General features: G+C 39.5%; 2 protein-coding genes across 2 annotated transcripts; one reads left to right on the plus strand and one right to left on the minus strand.

Annotated features, from left to right (window-relative positions):
• The first annotated feature begins 278 nt into the window (after nt 1-278).
• LOC137196294 (von Willebrand factor A domain-containing protein 7-like) lies at nt 279-8,266 on the plus strand. Its single transcript, XM_067609162.1, has 14 exons — nt 279-461; nt 585-857; nt 959-1,052; nt 1,182-1,275; nt 2,816-2,991; nt 3,116-3,228; nt 3,331-3,447; nt 3,659-3,862; nt 3,954-4,086; nt 4,768-4,917; nt 5,596-5,688; nt 5,778-6,052; nt 6,154-6,447; nt 6,951-8,266. The coding sequence occupies exons 1-14, from the start codon at nt 279-281 to the stop codon at nt 7,371-7,373; spliced, it is 2,622 nt and encodes an 873-aa protein (XP_067465263.1). The 3' UTR covers nt 7,374-8,266.
• On the minus strand, nt 8,093-24,968 carry coro6 (coronin 6). The gene is made up of 11 exons (XM_067608301.1): nt 24,766-24,968; nt 21,459-21,658; nt 17,454-17,576; nt 13,015-13,144; nt 12,636-12,814; nt 11,915-12,034; nt 11,224-11,328; nt 10,888-11,033; nt 10,221-10,278; nt 9,713-9,940; nt 8,093-9,028 (listed from the first exon to the last, which is right to left on the minus strand). The coding sequence occupies exons 2-11, from the start codon at nt 21,654-21,656 to the stop codon at nt 8,906-8,908; spliced, it is 1,410 nt and encodes a 469-aa protein (XP_067464402.1). The 5' UTR covers nt 21,657-21,658; nt 24,766-24,968; the 3' UTR covers nt 8,093-8,905.
• Nucleotides 24,969-26,738: the final 1,770 nt, after the last annotated feature.

Consider the following 26,738-nt stretch of genomic DNA (forward strand, 5'->3'; position numbering starts at 1 on the left):
TTGTGATCCAAATTATGGAGTGAAAGCTTGTAAACGTCATTTAAAGTCCATTTAAATGCTAAATCTCTCTGTACAAAGAAGAAAAACTAATATAATTTTAAAAACTCAATTGCCTGCTGAGCTGCCATCATTAACACACCCGTATGAATTTTGTTGACTTTAGAAACATTTACCTTTGGTGGAGAACATAAAAGACCAATGACACTGATATAGCCTGTACCAGGTGATGAGGTTGAATAAATGTTCTCTTCCTCAGTCTATCTGAGACAGTTCGAGGAATGATGTCTGGAGGTTTGGCTGTTTTATGTCTCCTGCTCCTGCACACTGGAGTTCAGGGTTTTGGTTTACTGCCTGGAAATTCTCTGAATCACCTGGAGATCACAGAGAGAGCGATTCTCAATGCCACTGTGCAGGTGTGCCGCGCTCTGGCCCAGGCTGAGGGGACAGACTTCACTTTTCCTGTAAGAATTCACTTCCACCATGATATTGTATCAGAAAATAATACATCTCTTTCAACAATGTTATGATTTGACTCTGTGTGTGTGTGTGTGTGTGTGTTTGTGTGTGTTTGTGTGTGTGTGTAGGCACAACCTTTCACTGTTAAGGGTGTTGCTGTTGCCTGTGGAGCACAACAATCGTCTAAGAGTTTCCACAAAGCCATTACATTCATCATACTGAGAAATGTCCGGGTGGACATCCGTCATGCTCTCAATGCAAGCTTCCACTTTGATGAAGAAATGTTTGTTCAAGGACGGAAAATCATCACAGAGGGAATACAGGCTGTCAAGGCCAGCAACAAGCAAGAAAATTTTGAGGCGGCGAGGCAGAAGCTGGGAGAGATTTTACATCCTTTACAGGTATTTGTGCTTATTTTACTGATCAAATTTTTAAAAACACTTTTTAAAAAGGATTCAAAGAAACTTATATGGATTATTAATGTTCTTTTGTCAACTTGAAGGACTTCTACAGTCACAGTAACTGGGTGGAACTGGGGAACAAGTTCCCAAACTCCAATCTAATCAGATCAGACACCAGCATTGGTAACATAGCAGGTAAAGAGATTGTATTATGTAACATTTGTTGATGTGACAAACAGATACCACCAGGGTTGAGGAATGTAGATTGGGTGCGATTGGAAGACAGAAGACAACATAATTAAAATGTCTTGTGAATTTCCACAGATGAAAGCAGGGCGACCTGCCGCAACTGTGTTGGAGACGACTGTAGGAACAACATTTTAGAGGATATCATTCAAGACAAGATACTGACCTCTGGGTATTTTTCTATTGTGCCTCTATTCGCAACCAAACCGAAAGGTAAATGAGTCCTTTCATTCATATTTTAAAAAATGACTGCCACAGCGATGATGTCATACTTTCCAAATTATAAGATGTGATCCAACGTACAGTTAAGTGCAGGAGATAAACCCAACACAGTAGTCACCTTCATGGTTCTTTATCTCTAATGGTGAAAGATTTGTTTTCTGTTTATTTGTGCTGTTGTTGGGAGAGCATATCTTCACATCCTGATCTTTTTCTGAAGTTTTTTGCTTGAAGTCCTGTTTTCTACCTGAGGGACATTTTCCACTCCCTGCGCTCAGAGGCATAGGGGATGATCCTTGACCTTGCCTTTAGTGGTGGTTGTTTTGGTTTTGAGTTCAGCTATTACACTGAGTCAACTGTGTATACTGCTGCCATCTGTCACACCAAACAGACACTTCATCGTGGTTATCAGAAATGTCCTCTAACCTCTCATGAGACTTTCTCTAATTGCTACACAGCATCTGAAACTAAAAATAGCATGCACACAACGGTCCCTACAAAGAAAGCAGAAAGAATACAGTTCAGAAAAGTATGATATTATTTTAAAAAAAAAACAGACTTGTGTATTTATTTGTTTCTTTCATGCCATTTGTTGAAAAGGAAAATGCAGCCACGGAGGAGCAATTGATCAAACAAGTACCATCGATCCTGAAGGTGGGATCAACAAAGACACGTTTAGCTCCAGCCATGGACATCTCCACACTGAAGCAGCAAATATGGCGATCGCTGCGAGTAGTGAGCTACTTGAGGACATTCGAGGGGCTGCCGGTGACAGACCATTCCTCCAGTATGAAACCCATTCTGCATTTTTCAGTTCTGTTAAGTCGCAACAGCTGTTCGTAAATAGTGCTGTCCAATAAGAAGCAACCAAATATGTAAACAGGAAGTCACTGTAGCGTCACATGGATGTATAAGAGGATCACAAGCTGTAACATAACTTCCAAAAATAACAGTTTTAGGGGCCAAAAGATAAAATAAACTTTGCTTACAATCCTTTGTGAATGTAGGTATGACTTTTATATATGTTTTTATGTATGTTTTATGTTTATGTTATGTTTTATTTATATCCACATACCACATAACACCATTACAAGTAAAAGTCCTGCATGAAAAATCCTACTTAAGTAAAAGTGCATAAGTATTAGCATCAAAATATAGTTAAAGTATTGCAGTAAAATAGTGGTTTGACTGATATATTATCATATATGACATCATTGGATTATTAATACTGAAGCATCAGTGTGTAAGCAGCATGTTACTGTTGTAGTTGCTGGAGGTGGAGCTAGTTTCAACTACTTTATATATATTTAGCTAGTTTAGTCAACTTGTCTCTACAGAAGAACGAGTTTTTTGTGGTGCAACCGCGGTTTTAATTTAGTAATGCATAAATTTCCACTTAGCGAACACTTTGGTTATAACTAGGCTAAGTTTGAACTTAGCTCCTGTAGTTCAAAGTTTGTTAATTCCTTTATCCGTCTGTCTCCATCACTCAGGATGATGGGAATCTCCAAAGGATCCAGTAAAGCTCTTTGTTTTGTGATTGACACCACAAAAAGCATGAGTGATGATATTGAGACGGTGAGAAACGTCGCTTCTTCGATCATCAACAGTCAGGTGGGAACAGAGAACGAGCCCTCAGTTTACATTCTGGTACCTTTCAATGATCCAGGTAGGACCTTAAGGACTTTGCTTGTGAAAATATGCTTGTATTTTGCATTAAAAATAAAACATCGTCTGGGTGAAGATGGAGAGTACAAATGCTTTTTTTTCTACTTTCTCCAAATAATCTTCAGGATTCGGGCCACTGATAAGGACTACAGACCCACAAGTCTTCGAGGATGCTCTTAATTCACTGACGGCAACTGGTGGAGGAGATGAGGAGGAACTGAGTCTTTCAGGGCTTCAGGTGCTGTGATGTGTGTTTGACTACTTCAAAATCTGTCCTGAAAAAGTTTTTTTTTTTTTTTTTGTTAACTAAAACTATTCTGAATATGTTTTCTTCATATAGCTGGCTTTAACTGCTGCTCCTACAAGCTCTGATATCTTCGTCTTCACGGATGCACCTGCTAAAGACAAAGACCTGAAAAGCACAGTGATTGCACTCATAGAGCGGACCCAAACAGTGGTGGGTATCTAGTATTGGTGTCAGTGTGTAAAAGAATATATGGTCAGTGTCAAAGGATACACACCATGACAGTACTGTGACTTCTTTAAATATATACATTACCAGTCAAAAGTTTGGACACACTTTCTCACTTTGTACTTTTTACTCACATTAATGGCTGCTATAGGCCTTTCTGATGGCTACGTTTTCATTCTCTCTTTTTTCTTTACAGGTGAACTTCATGATTACTGGCTCAACAGTGCTCAATCGTCGGAGGCAGAGAGATGACAAGCAGCAACACAGTAAGATAGCAGCGTCAGATGTGCAGCTGTACAGGGACCTGGCTCAGGCTTCAGGAGGTCAAGCTATTGAAGTCACAAAGAGTGAGCTCCCTGCTGCCACCAGCATCATAACAGAGTCCTCCAGCTCCTCTCTGGTAATATCACATAGATCTCACTGGACATTACTAGATAGTTTTGTCAATCTAAAGATTTCAACTGTGTCATCTCTTTAATTTACTCTCTTAGGTGACCCTTCTGCAGGCAGCCAGGAGCCCAGGAAAGGCAGATAATTTCTCTTTCGTGGTTGATGAAACAGTAACAAAACTTACAGTTTACATCACTGGACGGTCTCTCACTTTCACTCTCATCAGCCCTACAGGTGATACTACTCTCTAAATTAAATATTTTCTCTTTTTCTCATTATGTTAATTTTGAGTCATTACAATATAATTACTGTCATCAGTAACTTTTACACTGGCAGGCTTTACTTTCTCCTACAACACATCTTACACTCTCTGCAGGTGGAATTTGCTCTATTGTTAAATTTTAGACCAAAAAGTTTTAGATTTGCTTGCAGATGCAAATTAAATCTTTACTGTTCTTTCACATAGAGTTAAACTTTGCAAACTGCAAACTATCTTGACATCGCTGACCACTAAGTGAACAGAGAGCACTGGTGTCGAAAATGGAAGAAGCTATTAGGAGTATAAACTGCTCAACAAAAGAGGTGCAGCATGGTTTGTAGTCAGTCATGAGACACGAGTGGGTTGCACAAATACGTTCCCCTGAATTAACTGCGTTATTGATCGGTTAGCACCACCAATTTCACAATAGAGGACAGAGCAAGGAGAGAACAGTTGTTTGCTAAAAGTGCAACAGAAAGGGTTTAAGGGAAAAGATGTCTGGTGATGATAAAGAGGTTTACCCATTATTCATTCAAATATTTGTTTGCACTTGTATACGTTTCCAAGTAATGTGATGTTAAAAAATGCTAAATGTAGCACACCTGATTTTCGTCAAGTTTGAGGCAAGTGTGTTTATTATCGTTTTATTCTTATAGGTGAGTCTCAGCAAAGCACCGACACAACAGGATCATTGATCTCTGCATCTCAATCAGTGGGAAACTTCCAGACTCTGCAGCTAAATACACAAGTGGGACAGTGGGAAATGAGAATGGTGTCAACCAATCCCTACACTCTGAAGGTCATAGGTGAGACCTCCATGTCTATTTGATTTAATTTTATCACACAATGAATACTTTGTTAGAGGCATTTCACCCGTACTTACCACCACTTACCTTGGAGCGAACACTGTCAAAACATTACTTTTGGTTCCAGTCTGTTCCTTGTGTGTGGGAGGGTCACATGTGTGGTTGATAATTTTGTCTTGTGTGGTTTGACATGCAGTCTCAGCAAATACCCACATCAGGTTTAACTTCTGCTCCACTGTAGCTCTTATTGTTCAGTTTAATCCCTCAGGTCTTCCTTCATCATTCTTTCTGAAGGCAGAAATATGATGCTCCTGACCATATTCCATGTTAAATGAGTGGTAATACTCGAACACCTGGTCTTTTTGACAAAGATAAAAACAAACTATTTAACTACGGCACAGCTCCTGCAAAAATTTGACCACATTACTATCACAGGACAAGTTGTTGATGAATGAAAACAAAATAATCTTTGTACTCCCAAAGTAACCCATTCCATTTGACCTTTTATGTGAAAAAACTGTGACTGAGTCACTGCACGCACTCCTGTTCATCACTTATGCAATGTTCAGATAGTGTAAAAAAGAGGCGACAAGAAGGGTAGAGTAGTGGTGAGTAGGGAGAGCAATGATGCATGTCTTGTTTATTAAGCCTTTTTGTTTTGGTTTCATTAATTTGCAGGTCAGAGTCCTATTGACTTCCTGTTTGACTTTGTGGAGGCATCGCAGGGCCCGTTCACAGGATTTGATGTTCTTGACACACGTCCCAGAGCTGGTAGGAGAAACTGTAACGTGAATGCGATGATATGCTGACGTAACATCATCAAGTCAAACATACTTGATGAATTTTCCTTTTCTTTAAAGGTGTTAATGGTAGCCTGTTGGTGTCTTTGACGGGGAGCGACTCCGCCACGGTAACAGAAGTCGCTCTGGTTGAATCATCGGGGTCAGGGGAGGTGAAAGGAGTTGTGGAGCCACAAGCAAACGGAAACTTCTTAGTTCGGGTTGACAGGATACCATCAGTGGAATTTGTGGTGCGGGTGAAGGGACAGGATAGCAGTGATACCCCCGGAGCTTCAACGATTGTCTTCCAAAGGCAGTCACCCATCAACTTTAGGGCCTCCAATCTGACTATTACTGTGAGTACCCATCTCAGACCATCAGTGTTTCAGACGCATCACATCAAAAGCCAAAAGTCTAGGTAAATGTTCACTTTGTAACAGATTCCCTCTGTGTTTAGGCTGACTCGAATAGCATCTTAGTACCAGGAACACCTTTCTCTGTGCCCTTCTCTGTGATGACCATGGGAATTGGGGGAAATGTTACCATCCGAGCCACCAACAACCGACTTTTCGACTCAACTTCTCCAGCCAGTTTATTCCTGGAAACTGGGAACAGCGTTAATAGTACAGTGACCCTCTCAGCACCTCTGAACACCCCATCTGGTACTGACTTCACCTTGACCATTGAGGCAGAGGCCCCTGGCGGCGAAGACACAAACTATGTGGTGCTGCGATTCTCCGTCGTCAACACGGTAACACCCCCACTGAAAAAAATCAAGTTTTAAAGAAATCTTTGCTTTCGCTTTATTTCATTATTTATGAATTATGTAAATTGGTACTAATTATGGCGAAAATGGAAATCCCTTCACTGATAGAAAAGCTCCTTCCCATGTCAATATTTATTTATTAATCATTTGTTACCAGGAACTTTATTCTCCTTATATGTAGAAATGCTTTTTTCAGATTTTTCCTTCCTTCCTCTATTTTATAGTGACAGACTGATGCAGAGAGGAAATGCAAAAACTCTTTGGTTTATGTTAGTAGTTAATTGCAATTAATTAATTGTTAGTGTACCAACTGAATTCTGCCTCTATTTCCCCTCTATTTACTACGAAATTCAGGAAACATCTTGGAAACAATTATGGAATTACTCAAAAATTACAGACCCATAAAACAAAGATTTGTCTCAACATCTATCCCTATAAATAACTAAATGTTTGTGGGATAACTCACTGACTTTTTCTTCTCTTCATAGGTGACTGATTTCACTGAGCCAGTGTGTCAGCTGCTCAGCCTGCAGTCCAACTGCTCTAACAACTGTAGCTTATCGATGTGGGAGCTCTCTGTCCGGGTGACTGATGGGGCTGAAGGGACGGGTGTGGACCGTGTCAGCCTCAGACAGGGTAATGGATCCCTGAACACCAGCCTGGATGCTGGCAATGAGAACATAACCCTGGTGTCCTACAGGGCGTCTTGCTGTTCGGCTGATGTGGAGCTGCTGGTTGTGGATCGAGTGGGAAATGTAGGCTCTTGTGTCTACACTCCACGGGAAGGTTCAACAGCTGCTGTCTCTATGTCCACCAAAGTCAGTCACTCGCCCCTTCTTTGCCTGAGCATGGTGGTACTAGGGCTTCATGTACTGAACTGGGCATCCAGTGACTCCATATCAAAGTTGTAAATAGTTAAAGCTGCATTAATCTAAATTTTCTTCATGAACATTGAATCAATCGACTATGTGTAGTGTGAAGAGAGTTACCTGTAGTGTAGTCTCACTGCTCTTATCAACACAACCAGGAGGAGCAACCAGCTGTTTTTAGGAAACAAGTTCTGATAAATACATTGTATGTTACCTGCCCAGCAACGCAAACTTAGATACAGTACTAGCTGGTAAAGAAATTAAGTAAAGCATCTAGCATCTGATATAATAATTTATAATAAATATAAATTAAGTGCAAGTGGTCAATTGTTTACTAATTTGTTAGCCATTAACTTTACAAGGTGTTAATATGTAAAAGGCTTTGTGTCAGCTTTTTTCGAGTTTTTCTGCCCCCTAGTGGCCAAAATCAACTGATGCAGCTTTAAACCTCAAACTGATTTTCTGGCTATGCGCACAAATCACTTGGTGCTTCACCATTATAGGGCTTAATACTGCCGTTAAAAGTATTTTATCCTCTGAATGAGGGTGTCTGATTAATTTTTTGTGCTGTCTTCTATCCGGTTAATGTATTTTTTGCTGTTTATGAACCAACCTAAAACTGAACATAAAAATCCTCCTCAAAAAAACAAAAAAACAAAAAATGGGTTGTGAAGGGTCCAGCACCTCTAGATGGCAGATGTTCATTTCTCATCAGGAAATGATCTGTAAACAGTAACATAACAACAGATGGAAGAGGCAGACATTTTTAAAAAACACTTTTTATTGTTGTCATAGTGTGTCTAATGTATAATCCTTTACAGAACACAAAACGTTTGGCTTTTCACATTTTGCTACAAGTTCAACATTTTTTTCTCCTGTTTCCTTTATCACTATTTACATTTTGAAAAGTTTTCAGAGAGACTTACTTAAATAAACTGGTCAGTGATCTGATACGGAGGGCAAGTCAATTACATGTGTTGAAATGTGTGTTTTTGTGGATCTTTAATGGTGATATGTGTGTCTTTGGTTGAAGGTTATATAATTTATTATTTACCAAAACATCTAGAAAGCAGGATTTTGGCATTTCAGACAGAAGGTCTGTTTTCTGGCATTTGATTTTGCTATTTTTTTTAAATACTTGTCCTTTTCTCACAGTAATATTAAAAAAGTGATAACAGTGTTGACTTTCTTCGGACCTTTAACCCAACTTGCACATGTCCGACAAACCTACAGCCCCCTTCATTCCACTTTTGCACTCTTCTCATTCTTTACAAATTACTGTAAAGGTGTGAATATATTTGAATGTTTTGCCACAGCATTAAAGGTACGTCATGTTAAGACTGGAATGTGGATTATGTACAATCAACCACAAAATGATTACACAAGATACAGATGTAATTTGCTCAAATTTGTTAAACCGTCAGTTTGCATTTACATTCTCCACATTCATATTCTTACACAATGGTACCTTTAAAGAGGCAACACTGTTAGAATATTTGGTTCCTTGTCTATGCAAGGGAAATGTTTTTCAATAGTAACAATTATCCTGAAATTCAGACCAGTTCTTCAGCTCATCAAGCAGTGCCATTAGTGTACTGGGAAAGCTTATTCTCCAAGTCACAGATTCTCTTCTCCTGAGACAAAACTGTAGCCTTCAGATTGTGAATCTCCTCCAACAACCTCTCAAGCAACTGAGGCTGGACAGGAAAAGGGTGGAGAGAAGGAAACAGAAGAAGAAAGGAAAACAAGACAGCGACAGGGAGGGGAAAATTAAGGATAAAGAAAAAGAGAAAGAGGAAAAATAGGTCAAAGACGGTGAGTAACTAGAAAAAACTAAAAAAAAAAAAAGAGGGGAGCTTTGGAAACAAAAAGTTGTGGGCAGGTACATATAGAAGAGAGATAAATGAAATGTGGTAAACAAAGCGTCAGATGTTGTTTGAAGTAACAGTGCATTCAGAATACGGGCTGTAAAGCTTTCTTTTTAATTAAAAATGTGAAACATAAAGCTACAAATGCAGCAGTGTGTTTACGCACTGATGCAACACAGCCCAGCTTTTGTAGCCCACAGTGTGAAAGCAGATCAGAAAAGAAAAGTAATATTTATTTAAATCATTCGTTCCAAAACTTCACCCCTTAATTAGGCAGCTCCAAATTCTGTAAAGGTCTTGTTAGTATATGGTGATTTTAGAGATTAGTTCTTATTTCTTGCTCTCTACTCTTGCTTAATGTGGTGAAAAATGTAATATAAAATGCATAAAAATAAAAATGTAAATGAACATATTTTGAGGCTCCCTTGGTTCATTCTAAAGGTACCCAACAGTTCAGATGCAGGATACACACAGTATGTGAGCATGTAACAACAGATAAGATAAACAACTTACCGGCAGGCTGTTGCTGTCAACAGTGGACATGCTGCGTCGAGTGGTGGGTCTGGAGTCCAGGATGTTCTTCTTAGTCACTTTAAACTCTCGGCTCTTCGGTGGCACATAGCCATCCTTCATGGACACCAGAATTGGGTCTTCGTCGCGGCCCTCCAGCCACTCTTCAGGCTCCATAGCAGGATCAGGCCCTGCTGTGTCTGGGTACAGGTCGTCCTGGAAGAGGTCCGACTGTGCAAGAGATTTGGCGAGGGGGAAAAGAGACCAATATGGTTTTGTCTTTCATTTTGGGATGTACTATACAGCAGTTGCTTTTGCAGGTTTAAAATCTAAATATCAAAAGTCTTTTTGTCTGTCATTCTGTCTTCTCAAGAGGCTGAGTGGAAGAGAAGATGAAAGGACCAAACAAAACAAAACATTTGGAGGAAAATAAATAATACAGCAGATTACTAATGAAGCGGTAATGGAAATCGTTTAAAAGTCAAAAGCTTGTAAAGGAGGTTGGGCTTACTTTTCTGGGCACTGTCATTGTGATGGGCTCACACTTCTTGTCATGCAGCTTGTATAACCTAAGACGACAGGTGAGATGATGAAATAGAGAAGAAAGAGGGGGGGAAAAAAGGAAACCCATTAGTTGTGCTTTTCTGTACAGCTGTTACAAATCTGTGTATTTGAGTGAGTGAGTGAGTGAATGAGTTTTTATTTTGTTTGGGAAGAGCTCAGAGTATAAAGTGGTGGGAAAAAAATGTTTTTTTTTTCCTCAGAACAGCTCTCAGCTTGACGTGAAGTGATAAAACACATAAGTTATATGAATATGGGTGTTTGATGTTTCTCCAAAAAAAAATTTTTTTTCATTATTTTGAACTCATTTCTCACTGTACACTCCACAACATCCCATATAGGTTGAGAAATGATTAGAGAAAGAGCTTAAGGCATTTAATAGTGAAACTCTAAAGCAGGATAAAACTACAAGTCAAATATGTACAGTAGAGTAATGCTTTATAGACAATTAATAGATCATATCTCCTGTGAAGAATTCCTTCCTGAGGACATAAAGAACCAAAAAAAAGTTCATCTGAGAACCACAGGCATCTATATCGAATAAATACAATCTCATTTCATGAAAAACACTATAAAGCTGTGATCTTTGGTGAGTTACAGTACAGTCAGTATCTTACCTGGCGATCTCACACTTGGTGACGTCCACACCTCTCTTAGGCATGAAGCCCATCCCTCTCTGGGGCTCCTTACTGCTAAAGGTGCTGAGGTAGTGGACGTACGGCTGCTCCTCTGTGATCTCAAAGTAACGGATACTGCTGTCCCCCTACACACACAAACACAGAAAACACATATAGTGTGTAAAATCTAACACAAACAATAGTGAATTTGTTATTATTAAGGCTGGAAATCCAATCAATATAAACAGATTTTTGTATATTTTATAGTACATTTACACTTACAGAGCAAACATTTACAAACATGAGAATTTTCTCAATAAAGCAACGAATCTGTACCTTTCCACAGAGGTAGACCATGTTTGCGTCTGCATCGTAATATGGTAACAACACACCATTACTTGTGTCCAACTCCAACAGTGCAATAGGCTCCTCGAAATTTGTCTGTGGAGATAAAGCAGATAAAGTTGACATTTGGTTGTGTACACGCATTTAAGTGCATGTATATTTCTGCACCCTTTGATATGAACAGCATGTGAAATGAGTAGCATTCCAGCTAGGTAATAACGAGGTAAAAGTGGGATAATATTCTGATAATAAAGAGGTAATATAGTCAATAGCTTGGTATTAACAATAGATGTGTCTAGTTTAATATTAGAGAGAATTATTTGTGACAAAAACAAAATGGTAATAATGGGGAAACACATCTAAAGATAATGAGGCAGAACTATTTAAAAAAGTAACATTTTGCAAGAACAATACCGCAACCTGCTGACAATAAGGTTATATCAGCCTAATATTTTGATTAAAAATGGTTATTTGGTGACATTAATGGGGTAATAACCTGATAAAAATGAGGTTCATGTTTTCAAAATATTACGATAAGCTAAATACCTTTAAAATCACATTAAAATTCTTAAAATTCAAAGTTGGTAATTACCGGATTATAACACTGAAATTTCTCTTCCTTTATGTTCCAAATATCCCCTTTTGTTTTAATGTAATATCTGAAATGTAATTGTTCATTTACCGGGTCCCAGAGCCCGAGCTCTCTCTGGCTCATCCTGGTGAATCCTGTGGTGAAGATGTTTCCATCTCTGGTGAAGATGGCTCTCATTGGACGGATCCCCTCATGTGGAGCCAGACGTTCCTGTTGGTCAGCAGACAAACAGACAGACAGACATTATTACCAGAGCTAAAGGTTTAAAAAAAACTGTCATTTGTGTCCTCTATTTATTTTTTCATTCCCTTTTCTACTTTTTTTTTTAGCCATTTTAGCTGTTTAATCAATCATTTCATCTCAGATGAATAGATTTCTTTGTTCAGTTTTACTAAGAAAATAAGCTCTGCAGTTTTTTGATGTGTTTTATGTCTCACTGTGTCCTGAATTCCTGTGATTCTATTGAACTAAACTTCTTGTTAAAGAAATCAAACATATCACCATCTAATAGTACATTATTGTGTTATATCTCGATGGGAAAACATACTGGGACAAAATGTGCTTCAGGCACTGTGGCATTCCTGTGATATTACTGATGTTTAAGTTGATGCTACAGAGAAGCTGAAAAGTTAATCTTATAGTGTATAATATCAACTTGTGTCTTCTGTTTTTTATGTATCATTCTTGCTGTTTTAATTCTGGTATTATAGTATATTTGTCAAAATACTGTTAAAAGAGCTCAAATAGTGGTGCTATTGTATAAGAATACATTATACTGGAAGGCATTTGTCTTATTTTTCTACTCACTCACCGCAACCACCTCCCTCTTGCGGGGGTCGCAGACACGCAGACGTCGGTCTTTACAGGTGGTGCAAAACAAGCTGCCGTTTCGGTTCCAGCTGATGCTGTAGATGAGGTCTGGGTGGTCATCCATGGAGATGAGGGGCTCGCCTGTCCCCACGTTCCAGATGATTATCAAGTTATCACTGCCTGGGGTCAGAGCAGAAGATTGACAATTGAAATGTTGTGTAATCAAAGGAAAGGAGGTTCTTCCTGGTTCTTTTATTCACGCTCGTCAAAGATCGTAAGAATGTCAAGGAAACTAGTGTGTGTGTGTGTGTGTGTGTGTGTGTGTGTGTGTGTGTGTGTGTGTGTGTGTGTGTGTGTGTGTGTGTGTGTGTGTGTCCTACCCGCAGTGAGTAGTATGTTGCGTGCGGTGGGGTGCCAGGTGACAATGCCGACACGTTTGGAGTGTCCCTCCAAGACAACGATGGGGTCGGAGAGGGGTCGGGTCAGTGAGTGATCTGGGATCTGCCACACCTGCAGATGGAGGAAAATCAGTGCAGCCCATGTGTATGTCTGATGCACACAAGAGCAAATACTAAAAATGGGTACTCGAAGTTCAACCCATTTTCCTCTTGGTGGCGATTAGGAATGTAATATTGTTTTGTTTTGTAAGCATCTAAAAGATCTGTCAAATTGTTTGTGCCTGAAAGGAAAATTATAAATTAAATTACAACTTCATTTCATTTGACGTAACCAGTTTCACGTGAGATGTGTAAAAGTCACATCTCAAAGGTTTGCAATCTCACAGTACATCAAGATGACCCCGCAGGTGCTGTGTGCATATGTCATTATTGATGTATCAGAGCACAGTATTTCAACCTGCTTTCTTTATACCTCGGCACAAATCTCACTCACACATCACAAACGAAGGAACTGCAGGTGTTTGAATTCTCCATTAAACTTAACACGCTGCCACAGATTTACTGTGCAGCTCACTCATTTTAATAGATTCATATATTAACTGTCAGTGACTGTTGTTACAATGATACGTTTATGTTGCCTTATAGCCAAGGTGACAACTGATTACACCCACCAACAAGTGTCCACATCTGTGCGCAAATCCAATAGACTGCTTACTGAAAATGTCCAAATAATGCTCTAAATAAAGATCACTTATCAGTTATTACAAAATCTATGTTAATGCCAAATATACAATGGCATGTTTACATTTTTAATGTTTAAACAGATTTTCATCCATCAGTCCATTCATTTTTTATCCAGTTTAGGTTTTTGGGACACTGGAGCCTTTCCCAGCATGCACTGGGTGAGAGGCCACAGGCAAAGCATCCACGACTTTAGAAATACTGACGACAGGAGTCCAAAGTTCTCCTGCACAATCTAGCTGCTGAAGCAATTTCTGATGAGCCACTAAGAAAACAACAGTAATCTTTCCTAATTATTTAACATGTTTTTAACAATATTTTATTCATTTAACTAGACGATTGTCTCTATTTCTGTTAACTTTTTATTTCAAAGCTTTTCCCACATTTACAGGAAAACATTCTGATGGTCCCCTATTTTTACTTTTATATTTTGGTTTAAAAAGTCTTATTTAATGATATTGAGTCTGAGAAATGCTAGAATGCAAACTGAAAAAAAACATGACTTCAGTGTCCTATGACCCTGACCACAGGGTACGCATGCAACAGTACCTTCATATAAAACCTATACTGACGTGTCATGACATGAACGGGCCTGAACAGGTTGAATGAACATTCAGCACTACGTTGTGCTTTTATGAATTCCTCGTGAAGTACTCAGGATGGTGCTGAAACAACACAAACAGGAACACACATCTGTCATTAATGTCATACAGACAATACGTTTCTTTAGCAGTGTGTTGAAGTGTGGCCTTTTCAGTTACAGCACACAGCAGGTGATAAGTTGATCCACATATGCTAGACACACACACACACACACACACACACACACACACAAACACATAAACACTCTCTAATGAGCCTTTTCAGATGACACAATGATCCGTCTCTGTGAACTGAAGAGAATGACATCACAGTTATGTCCTTTCTGTAGCTTCACACCGGCAACACTGCCAAGACTGGACAGCTGTGGCTGTCCATCTGTGTGCTGGACATAAACAAAGCATACACACACACGCACATGCACACACGTGCGCACACACACACACACACACACACACACACACACACACAGAGTCGTGTTTCCATCACTTCAGAGGACATTATATTAACTTACAGTCATTTCCTGGAGACTTATCCTAACCTTAACTATAACCACCACATGCCTAACCCTTATCCTAACCTTAATATAACTCTAAACTAACCTTAACATAACCCTAAATTTACCTTAACTTTAAACCAAATCTTCACCCTAAAATGCATGATATACGTTAAGGGGACTTGCTTTTTGACCCCATTAAGGGAGGAAAATGCCAACAACATGACTGTGTAAACCGATTTACGTCCCCACAACATGAGGAATATCTTGTACACACACACACACACAAACACACGCACACACACACACACAAAGGCAAGCTCAGCACACTCAAACAGTATCCCAGCAGCTGTTGCCAAAGGAGAAGCAACAATTCAACCATTCAATCGCACAAAGATTCCTGCAATGTCGTTCTGAACAAGTGTGAGCAAATCTGTCCTCAGTGACAACTGTGCTGATGCACAGATACAATGTTGAGTCAACAGACATGTTTTCATAATACAAACAAAAAATGTAATCATTGACACATGCTGACATACTCGGCATACTGCACATTTATGCTCACAGACAAAACAGACTAATGTGAAGTAAGGAGCATACTGTATATCTTTGTGAACAAAGGCAACAGAATATTTTTTTCTAGATTTCCTGTTGCATATTGATGACAGTAACTGGAACATGAGATGAATGAGTTACTTAAATCTGATATTTTTCACCAAATATACCTTATTTCCTAGTTGTATTACCAATTCTAAAGAAGAAAATGTGTCTCCATCACCAAAAAATTACCCTTGGAGTTACAGTCACAGTTGTGCCCTGATTTGTGTCAGTGGAGCAGCTCTCAGTTACATCACAGGCATTAAATATGGCTCTCATTTCAAGCTTTTGGAGAGTGTGTGTTCATTTTGTAACTAATCACTGTCATGGACATTTTCTAGCCAGGATTTCTCTTTCAACTGTGAAACACTTCATGAAGTGAAATTAATAGTTTCCAATCACAGACAAGATGTGCAAATTCAAACATTTATTATAATTGATCATATTCTGAAGTTAAAAAATGCATAAAAACAGAATTAAAGGACTTTTTTTGCATGAATAATGTTGTAATACATTCTGACACAAATGTACGGTATGTGTCAAGTTGCCTATAACTGAGGTTTCCCTCTCCTGCGGTCCTGGCCTCACAGTGACCCCTGCTGACTGAACTTAGTCATGAGCTGCAGAGCCACATACCTGCAGTGTATCACAAACAGGCCTGAAAAAGCTACTAGAGCTTTTGTTTTCTTTCCTCAGTCCAAACCTCAATGATGACTCCATTTAGTTGCCAGTTTATTAGAGTACACATAGCTAAAGCTAACACAGCCTAATATAACAGCCCTGCATTAATATCATATCCTTATAGAGGTTGTAATGTTTAAGGTTCAGCTTTTGTTAACATTGTTTTCTAAAGGTGTTAATTCAACTTTATGGTCAGTTTGGAGGTTGTTGTTTGTGATGCTGTTGAATTGTATTCCTTTATACTGTTAGATGTTTCTTCTGTTTCATCCACCTAATTTATAACAATGAGTGGAAAAACCAGATACAATTCAACAGCAACACAAACTACAACTTACAAAATAACCATTAAGTTGAAACAACACCTCTGTAAAACAGGTTCAACAAAAACTTAACATTAAAACCTTCATCAAGTGCATAATGTGTGCATAATGTTTTTAGTTGTCCCCCCCATCAGGTATAAATTTAAACTTTACTGTCAGACCTAACTTTAAATTAACGCTATGCAGATAAGGAGGCACAGATGCCACAATGTAGTTTGTAAGTTGATGTGATTTTCACTGATTAGTTCCTGTGAGTGTGAGTCGATTGACAGCTGGGAGAGCAAAAATAATCACCTTATCACCATGATTGAACTGTTGTCTACATCCTGTGTTTACATATCCTGCATGCTTAGCCTCCAGATTTGTCTGAGATGTTCTTGTCTGATGAAGGGACACTTAATGCATATCAAAACACTTAAGGTAGCCACAGCAAAGTATCACAAAACCCCTTAGCAACCTCAAGTCTGAGGAAGATGATATACTGTGAAAGCACACTGTGCCAAAAAATCATACGGTCTAATAAATGATTCCTAATTTATCCTCCACCTGACCTTCATGGAAACACACATACACACACACACAATGACTTGTTGGAGAGGCACGATTAGCTGCTGCGTTACGATGACGAAGTTCGTTGCAGACAGGAAACAGATTCTGACCAATTTGTCAAGGACAAAATATGATGAACACGAACAGGCTGATGAAGAGATAAAGATGAGGAGACGAGGTGGAACAGGTGGGTGGACAGACAGACAGGCAGACAGGTAGACACAGTGATGCCTTCACTGACTCACTTCTCTTATTGTTCATTTAGCGGGCAGACAAAATGAATTCAAGCTGAGACGACCTCTATGACTGTTACCTGAGTCACCGAACAACAAACTCCTCCACATGCATTTGAAATCCTCTCTCTCCCACTCAATTTTTGTTTTTCTACACACACACACACACACACAAAGATACGCGCATGCACACACTGTCATTACCATTGCGGTGCAGTCCTCCGAGCCGCTGGCCAGGATGTTGTCGTCATGAGGGCACCAGTCAATATCGAGGACGGGTCCGGAGTGTCCAATCACCAGCGGGTAGTTCTTATCCACACGACCTGTCTGCAGCACATAGCAGCAGCAGTGACGAACAGGACTGTGTTAGAACTGTGCGCATACTTGAACTTACCATTTCATGAAGAAGAATTAAACAGCAAGTAAGCACTGATGTGGTGATTTGCAGGTCTGACTTAAAACCAGACTAATATTGAAATGTTTTCTGATTTTTGACTAGGTGAGACTGACAGTTCATTCTTGACATTGGAGATAATAAAGTCAATTAAGTATCTGTTCCCCTGCTTTCTATCAAAACACATTATCTTCATCAGCAGATGGAGCTTTCTTTGAATTCTAGATGTTCGAATTTCCAATTTTTGAGCAGGAACTCCTTTGCTACTCCTACACATGGATCATGTGGTGTGATTGTTCCGTCAACTATTTCCAAGCTTAAGGATGAACTTTCAAACTCAACTTTTCAGCCATCGTCGATGAGAAGTCCTTAAAGAATTCAGAAAAGATGGAAATTTGAACATCTTCAATTCTATAAAAACTAGGTAAACTCCATCTACTGATGAAGATCTTTTGGTATGATGAGATTGTTGGTCCAAACTACTTGCTGAAACAGAGTCATTGAAATGCCACAACAATGGTCGGATTGACTTGTTAACAGGCTGTGGGGCAAAAAATTGCTATTAGGCTCCTGTTAACGCCCACCTCTCACCCTCCTGAGTCTGTAGGCTTCATCCTTCGGGGAGGGGGTAATCCTTCAAATAGCTGTTGAGATATTTCAGTCCTGACCAAAGTGGTGGACCAACCGGCAAACTGACAGACTGACACAGGACAAGTAAAGTTCAAATGATCAAAAGCCAATTTAGACAAAGTGAAACTGGGGCTTTTAGAGTCCCCCGGGGTCTATGGCCCTGGAAAAGCTGCTAATATAGACCATTTGGATTACAAACCTTGGAAACTACCGTTATAAGCAGTGAAGATGTCTAAAATGTTTACTTTTCAAACAAGTTTAGCCAAATTTGAACCTAGATGCAAATCACCAAATCAGTGCTTACTGGGGTACTGCAACCACATGAGAAAAATGTTTAATTTTTAGCTCAATAACAGAGACACAAATATGAATGTTCTGCATGTTCTGGTAGGATTGATAGTCTGCTCACATCAAAGCAGAGAAATTTCCTCATAGTTTAGGGCCTTGTAATGAGATACATCAGCCGGTGTTGCCTGACTTTGTGAAAAATGACAACCAATGTCCACATTTTTGGCCTGGATGGTAAGAGGACCAAATGTGGTGGTCAAAACCTTCAAGGTTCAACCAAAAGCCTTTCTAAAAACTGAGCAGAGACCTGCTACTTTATGGTGGACTCCGAGGATAAAACTAGACAATTTACAAAGATGCAAGATAAAATCCCTCATGACGTCACTTCCAGGTTATTCCATCTTTGCCTGTTCCTATCCTGTGAACATGTGTATCATCTTCAGAGATATCACTCCCTTCACACACACACACACACAAAACACACACCCCAAGAGAGGTGTATTTATAGCTGAGCGACGAGGCGTTGAAAGGGGAGTTTTTCTTGTGGCCGGTTGGGGACCCAGAGGGGGGAAAATGGAGGATCGAGAGAGTATATTAATAGCATGTCTGTTCAACCGTGACTCCAGTATATAATCACGTCCATTTACCAGTGTCTCGAAAAACCTGTGTATTACTCTGTGTCTTAGTCACTAAATACCACCACTGACATGCTGATGAATCTCTGTGGTGGCACTGGTGAACGTGTGACATTGTGATGACATGAAATTTCTAAATTTCACGCCACTCTTGTTTTATGCGAGTCTTATTCTGCTTTTACTCAGCAGTTAACTCACCAGATACCAACATTTTATAATGTTTCTTAAAAACTACAGTATCTTTCTGACTGAAATTAATGAACTTCTCAGTTCCCTTAACGCCGGGCTGTGATTGACGGTTGGTGTTTGCAGCCCGGCTCAAATGATTCCTGCTGAGTGGAGGCATCTCACAGGGCAGGTCAACTAAATTGCTGCAGACTTGGCCGATTACAGCGGCGTCAGCAGTTATTTGGAGAGCTCCACCTTGAGATGTGATCTGCAGCTACGTGGTCACATTATAAGACTGCCCAAGAAAATAAATGGGTTTTTGAACATGTGTGATTAAAAGTATTATTGAATCAACTTCAGCAGTTAAATATGTGTTTCTGGATCACTCTTAATATGTCTTCTTGGTCTGATAAAAGGCTATTTAGCTAATCTGTAAAATGCACAAAATATGTGTGCCAGTAACCTATTTTACTTAGATAGAATCACTTGAATAGCCAACCCTTAAATCAAAGTCGATTGCAATATCATTTCCTTGTACATCAAAATATTGGCACAAATTTAGTCTTGTCTCGTCATGATGTCCAGCATTTATTTTAAGGCGATGCTGGTATCATCACGGGTCTCGAGGAACTGTAACACCACACTGAAGCGTCTGATCCGTCTTGACCTGTTACTTTTCCTGTCCGTGTATTTCTGTTTCGGCAATTATGGTGTCCTTCCAAAAGCTTCCCCAACATAACAGCTTGGAGATAATATTATATCCTCAGCTGTTAGAAGGAAAACATGCAAAAGTCAACTTTTGAATGAAGATAAGTTGTTTTTAAAAGGAATAACTGCCCTCAACAATCTTTAAACTGCTGATACCATGAGATGACGCTGATCAGTTTTGAAAACTGGCTTCTGTTCTGTCTTCCTGTGACATAAAGTGTTACCTTATAGGCCCAACCTCAACACCCACACAGAATGAGACACCCTCTTTTCTGTGTATTTAAAATATCTGGGGTCACAGGAATGATTTGACCTCAGTACAAAGTCACCTGCCAAAAGCTTTGGGAGTCTTTTTCTTCACCCTCCCCATTACAGCCTGCTGATTGTGTCATATATCTTCTAACTTGCTATGGCTACTTATACAGTAGCTAAACATTACACAGCATTTAGTTACTGAGACGAGCCTCTGAACAAGACTAATGCTTAGTCAAGAAATCCGAACCCATGTCTGGCTGAGGCACATCAATAATGTTGAGCAATGAACTTACGATATGATACGATACCACTTTATTGTGGCTTACACTAAAATTACACACAATAAACTTGTATGAATGGTGTTTGTAAACCTTCATGGAGACCTGAAATTGTATCTCCTGTGCCTATAATCAATAACTTTTTGAAGATTTTCCATTATTTCATCCTCATCACCATTTTATTAGGTGGATGTCATATATTTCCAATAGTGGAAACTTTGTCTTAGAATTATTCCAGAACAAAACACAAAGATACAAACTTCTGAAACTGAAGTGGCTTCACTGGTGCAGCATTACTTGTCTCCAAAGTTACTCCAATTCATCCTAATGGGGCACAGGAATGTGTGCACCAAATTTAATGGCCATCCATCCAATAGATGCTGAAATATTTCATTGGTGGACAATCCAACCAACTAAAGATCGATCAACTTCCCAAAAACAAACAAGACAATCTTATCCACATTCTTTCTGCAGAAGAGAGGTTTTGTTTGGGTTCACGGGTTTTTAAATCATGTGGTTTTCTTCTCAGATATGCAGCTCATTTCACTTTTAATGGAACATATTGGAGCTCCAACTTCTTTCTCCATTGAGCACATGGAGCAATCACTTAAGATTAAAATAAAGGAAAAGGTGTAGAATATATAGACAAGTATTAACTTACATATTAAGTACAATGAGCACATGCACTGACAATCCAAGCATGTACAAACCTAAAAACATGTGTCTAATGCAAATTTAATCTAGCATTTTGTCTCATCTTCAGGAGATAAATAGGTTGACATGAACACTGAACTCATGGACACTCTGTTGTGTTTTCACCCTCTGCAGCCCAGAAATGTTTCCCCTTACTGACCTTAGAGAGGGGCAGGACCAAGAACGCTCCTCCTCCACTGGATTCAACGATGACCGCCAGGAACTTTGGGTTGACGGCGCAGAATGAGCTGTCCCACGTCACCTTGGAAACGCGGATGTCATCGTAACCCTGCTCAGCCTTGACCGACTGCCCAAAGACGTGGCGAAACTTACTCTGCCGCACGATGCTGCGACTCATGGCTGAAGAAGGAAGAGGAACATAGGTAGGATAGGTGGGAGAGGGAGAGTGATGGAGAAGTTTAGATGTCAGAATAGTGTCAGAAACAGAGAATTTAGAGAATGAAATGGAACAAGAGTGGTAAAATATTTGGAAAGAGACTTTAATCTTGTTGTTATTTTGTTATTTTAATATATTTCATTGGTTTTTATTACATTTTTATCTTTTTTGTGTGCTTGTTTTTTCCTCCTGTGCTTGTATTGGACATTTTAAACAAAATCAATATAAACTATCTTATTAATTTGGGTGTGCAAACCCTTTCTTGCGGCTTTTGGACTTTGACTTTGATGACAAGCACCCCAGCTCCCCCATGTCTTTTGGTTGAGTGAAATGTTTTCTTTACTTCTACTTTGTGTACATTAGTCTCAAATTAGTTTTACTGTTTACATTTGTTCTGTCTTATCATCAGCTTGTCAGTCATCTGTAAAGCAACTTTAATGCTTGATTGAAAGAGATAAAATGGTCCAGAAAAAAAAAAAAAAACAGAAAAAAAGATTTCCATCATTAACGTTCACTAAATATTTGAACTTTAAACCAAATGTGACTACAACTAAAAGCACCAGCAGAATTATAAACATTTACATACTGGAGATTCTTAACTTGGAACAAGACTTTAAGCAACAGTGTTTGATCTGATCTTATCCCACTATTAGGAGGAGGAAGTTTTATACAAAAAGCAACTAAAAAAATAATGCAGCAGAGACTACAGCACCGATTACAGAAGAGCTTGTTATTATAATATAGCACTTTCCTCTATCTGCAGTTTCCATGCTTCATATCGCCTTCTATGGTGTATAGCCTGCTGTTGACATGGAGGCATGTTGCTACAGTGTTTGTAATATTTCCTTGCTGAACTTTACTTTATGTGTTGCTATGAGCAGCTTTCTGATGTTTTTGCTGTCATTTCAGTTCAAGGTAGAAGATGACAGAGATGAAGCAACACTGCTTTCAAGCTTTTTGTACTGAAAATTAAATACTTTGCTATTTATCTTACTCAGTTTGAATTTACTTTGTTTTTGGCTTCACTCATAATTAGACTCACTGCACAAACACCGTCAAATTAATTGCACAGCAACCAGCTGACACAGGCCTTCTGTTCAATCATGCTGTTAATCCATCGATACATTTTAAATAACTTCTGCCCCTCTCTGAATATTGTATGAACTTTTGTAATGAGCTCTGTAATGTGCTTTTAGGCTGTTTGTTGACTGACATCTTGCTGTCCTGTGGCTGTCCCGGGCACCAGGCCAGAGGGACTGTAATCCTCCAAAACACAGGAGATATTCTATAACAGTGGCTGCCATCAGCATAGATATTTATAGTTGATTGTCCCACCAAACACTATGTGACAGCCAAACATCAAAGACAAACACTAAGACAGAGAGAACAGATAAAAGGCAGGAGGAGAGCCTAATATATGACGGATACAATGCCAATGTGAACAGCACAGCAGTTATATTCAATCACACGCATGTGATACAATCCCTATGAATATGTAGTGTAACTCACACTCCCAGACTGCACTGGCTTACATAAAACTAAAAACCCAAATGGAAAAGTAGGCCTGCATCAGTCCCTGAAGACGTCTGATAAATGCAGCAGAGTTCCTCCTCTGGTTTAGTGGATGATCACAACCTCAAATTGTCTGTCTTTTCATAATAACTATCCGACTATAGCAAGTAACAACGGAGATCAGGGGTTTTTGTGGATATTTTAAAAAGAGAAAGAAGTGAAGTGACCCAAAACCTGCTGTCATCACAGCTTTTATGTCTGACTTTCACAGCTGAAGACTAGGAGATATACGACTCAACGAGACTGATGAGAGGACAGAAGCACTTGCTGCTTTCCTGGAAGCTCTGTGTTATCAAGAAATTTACATTCCAGCTTCCACTTCAGGCGGGCCTGTAAACTGTGGTGTGTTTCAGGGCCAACACATGTGTTTTTTTTATTGGTACTGTGTCAGAGACTTATTGAACCAACAAAAGTACAGCATAATAATAGTAGAGTATTCAGCATAGTAGAGTAATAGTATTTCAAATGTGTTTTTCCACCTGGTTGATGAGATAAGGTCCTAATACACAAAAATAATGAATCAAAACTAACTTTATCAACAAAAAAAATGACAAAGAAACAATATTTATTTATTGTGCATGCCTAAGCATCTGATTTGAACATGAAAATACTTTGCTCGTGGTCTGCTTTTAAGTCTCAGAAAACCCAGAAAAATCTGACTTTAGAAGATAGATCAAATAAAATAAAGATATCTTAATGTTGAGTGTGACTGATTTAGTATCTCAAGCAAGCTTCCACCACCTTTCCAAGTTGATTTTTCTATCACTGACATGAGCTGAAACCAGCAGTGTCTGCCTAGTTAAAATGAGGGGAGGGAGATTTAGAGCAAAGCAGAGCTTATTCAACAATCTAAAAACTAGTAAATTAAGTTAAATGTGGGGATAAAAAACAAAAAACAAAAAAACTCCGACGTGCTCCTTTAATTCTGCCTCAGGTTAATGAGATAGCCCTCTTCTGTCGCGCATGGCACAGCTCTGGAGAGTCGAGACAGAGCGAAAGAATGACACTGCCACTTTCCTAATATAGACATGACAAACTGCACTGTCCCACCCGGGCCAGCCGCTCCTCCCACCCTCCGAGCCTGATCCTAAATAGCCCCAGCATGAAGACACCGCACTCTGTGGCGCATTATCGTTAATGAATAAGTTGAAACAGCCAATGCGCACAGCCTATACAAACACACATAAACACAGCAACATAGGGTGCCAGGGGCGCAGGAGGTGTGAGGAGCAGAGGGAGGAGGAGGAGGGGGGGAGGTTAGTAATGTACAGCGTGCTCCTTAAAAGTAGCCCACAGCTGCCATGCATGACTCAAGATTTGTTCCGTCCGCTGGGGGGGAAAGTGCACAATCACAATGTATAGACTCTTTTTTTTTAAGGCTTTCCAAAGGCGCGCTCCCTTCCAGCAGTGCAGTAAAGAAGCTGACGCACCTCTCACCCCACTGCAGCACAGACACTGACACACATATTAGGAAAGACAGTCCACAAGACAGCCTTACCTCAGGTTTTGGGGAGACCCCTCTTCCCTGGACAACTCTCTCGGATTGTGTTGTAAAGCCTGCACCGCCTGCTCTTTTGGTTTACTCCTTTTTGTATTGTATTCCCTGCGACTGGGTTTCCTGGAGTCGGTTCGGACTTGCTGAGGAGACGCACTGGACGACTGCGTGACGCTCCTCGGCAAGGAAAGAGAGAGGGGGAGAGTACCGGGGCAGAGCAGGGAGAGAGGAGGGTGTGGGTGGGTGGGTGTATGGGTGGGTGCCGTCTATTTTGGAACGGGCTCTGTCAGTGCAGGGAAACGTGACGCGCGCCGGTGACAGGGGGCCAGCGCGTCCCCGGGGGTCACCACTGATGGCCTCTAACAGAGGAATTGTGACTTTAATAGATAAATAAACGTACACAGGTGACTTCATGCTGCCTTCAAGTGCTCCTTGTTAACTCCTAAAGACAAGGCTGGAGTTTGTATTGAGCAAAAGAGCTTCTGATGCTGCAGAAAGCAGGATAGAAATAAAAGTGCATGTTAAAAACAACAACTTTTGAATTGCCAAAGTTTGTGACATCTAAATTTATTTTGTTCACCAGCTTCTAACCCTTAAGTTAAGATTGAAAGCTATGATTTATGTTTGTTTGTTTGTTTGTTTTAACAATTTTCTTACAGCTGACAGCATATTTCATGTGCTTAGATGTACAATTTTGTTTGTTACAAATGCACATTTTGCCCCCAAAATACACATGTAGGCCACTGCAAATACAAAAAAACCTTCAGTTTAAATTAATTGAATTGTCTTAAATGTGGGTTCAACTGCCAAAGAAATTCATACAAATCTGAAACTTCAATAATGGCCAATTCACAAAGTGATAGCAAGTAGCTCATCTCAAGAGACCCAAGATGAAGGGTTCAGGTGTTAAAAAATCTGAGTATTGTGACTGTTTTTCCAAATTAGCCTATACTGATGGACCCCAAGCTATCCCCTGTTGCTGAGGATAACTTCATATTGCCTCCACTGGTAATCAGTAGCTATAACAGTGAAGGTCTCAGGCAGCAGGAACACTAGTTAAAGTCAGCTACAGAGAACAGGAAATGATGGACAGTATAGTTTTGATCTGTGCACTTCCAGCTGCTTCTAATGCCTTAATAAAAATTGTTGTGCTAGTTGGTCCAAAGGCAGAAGATGGATATATTACAATATGGGTCTGTTTTATTAGTCCATGAGTCTTAGACATTACACACTAAACATACCTGGATACCTGAAGGGCATGTTGAGCTGGACTCAGTCTGTCAGTCAAGCTCTTCACAATACTGTTGCTCACAAAACATACAGACATCCCCTGCATCCTGCGGTTAAGACGAAAATAAAGAAAAAAAAAAGAGAATGACCTTGCAAAATAATTACTGTATTCACGAGGTTTCATAGGAAGTCTCTGCGATAACATTCAGGACTTCAGTTGTTGCTGTGACTTTCCAATTTCCCGGCTAACTTGAAGAAGGAAATTTGACTGAGACAGTTACATGACTGACTGACTGACCAAAAGGAAAAGAGGAAAGCCGAATATCCGATGTGTCACTGCACAAAGGCTCCAATCAATGTTTTCTTTGTTAAATGTATTTGTCAGTGAGTGAAAATGTTGCACACTGGTATCATGTTCATAGCAAGAATCACAAAACATAACATTTCATAAAAGTGAGAGCCATTCTGACCCCATCTGTGCACCTATGGAGATAAAAATATCCTAATGTCTTTTTCTCCAATAGTGTTTCAAGACATTTTCACTGGTGTTATTATGACAAAAAGGACAACAATTTCAAACAGTCATTGTGAAGTTTGAAATATATTGCTATGGTTTTTGGACACAAGGATTTAATATGCTGTGGACTGACTTCTCACATGAAAAACCATGCTATATATACCTGTATCAACCCTGAGTTATATATATATATATATATATATATATATATATATATATATATATATAT

The sequence above is a fragment of the Thunnus thynnus genome, chromosome 13 (assembly GCF_963924715.1).
Source record: "Thunnus thynnus chromosome 13, fThuThy2.1, whole genome shotgun sequence".
Taxonomy (NCBI): Eukaryota; Metazoa; Chordata; class Actinopteri; order Scombriformes; family Scombridae; genus Thunnus; species Thunnus thynnus.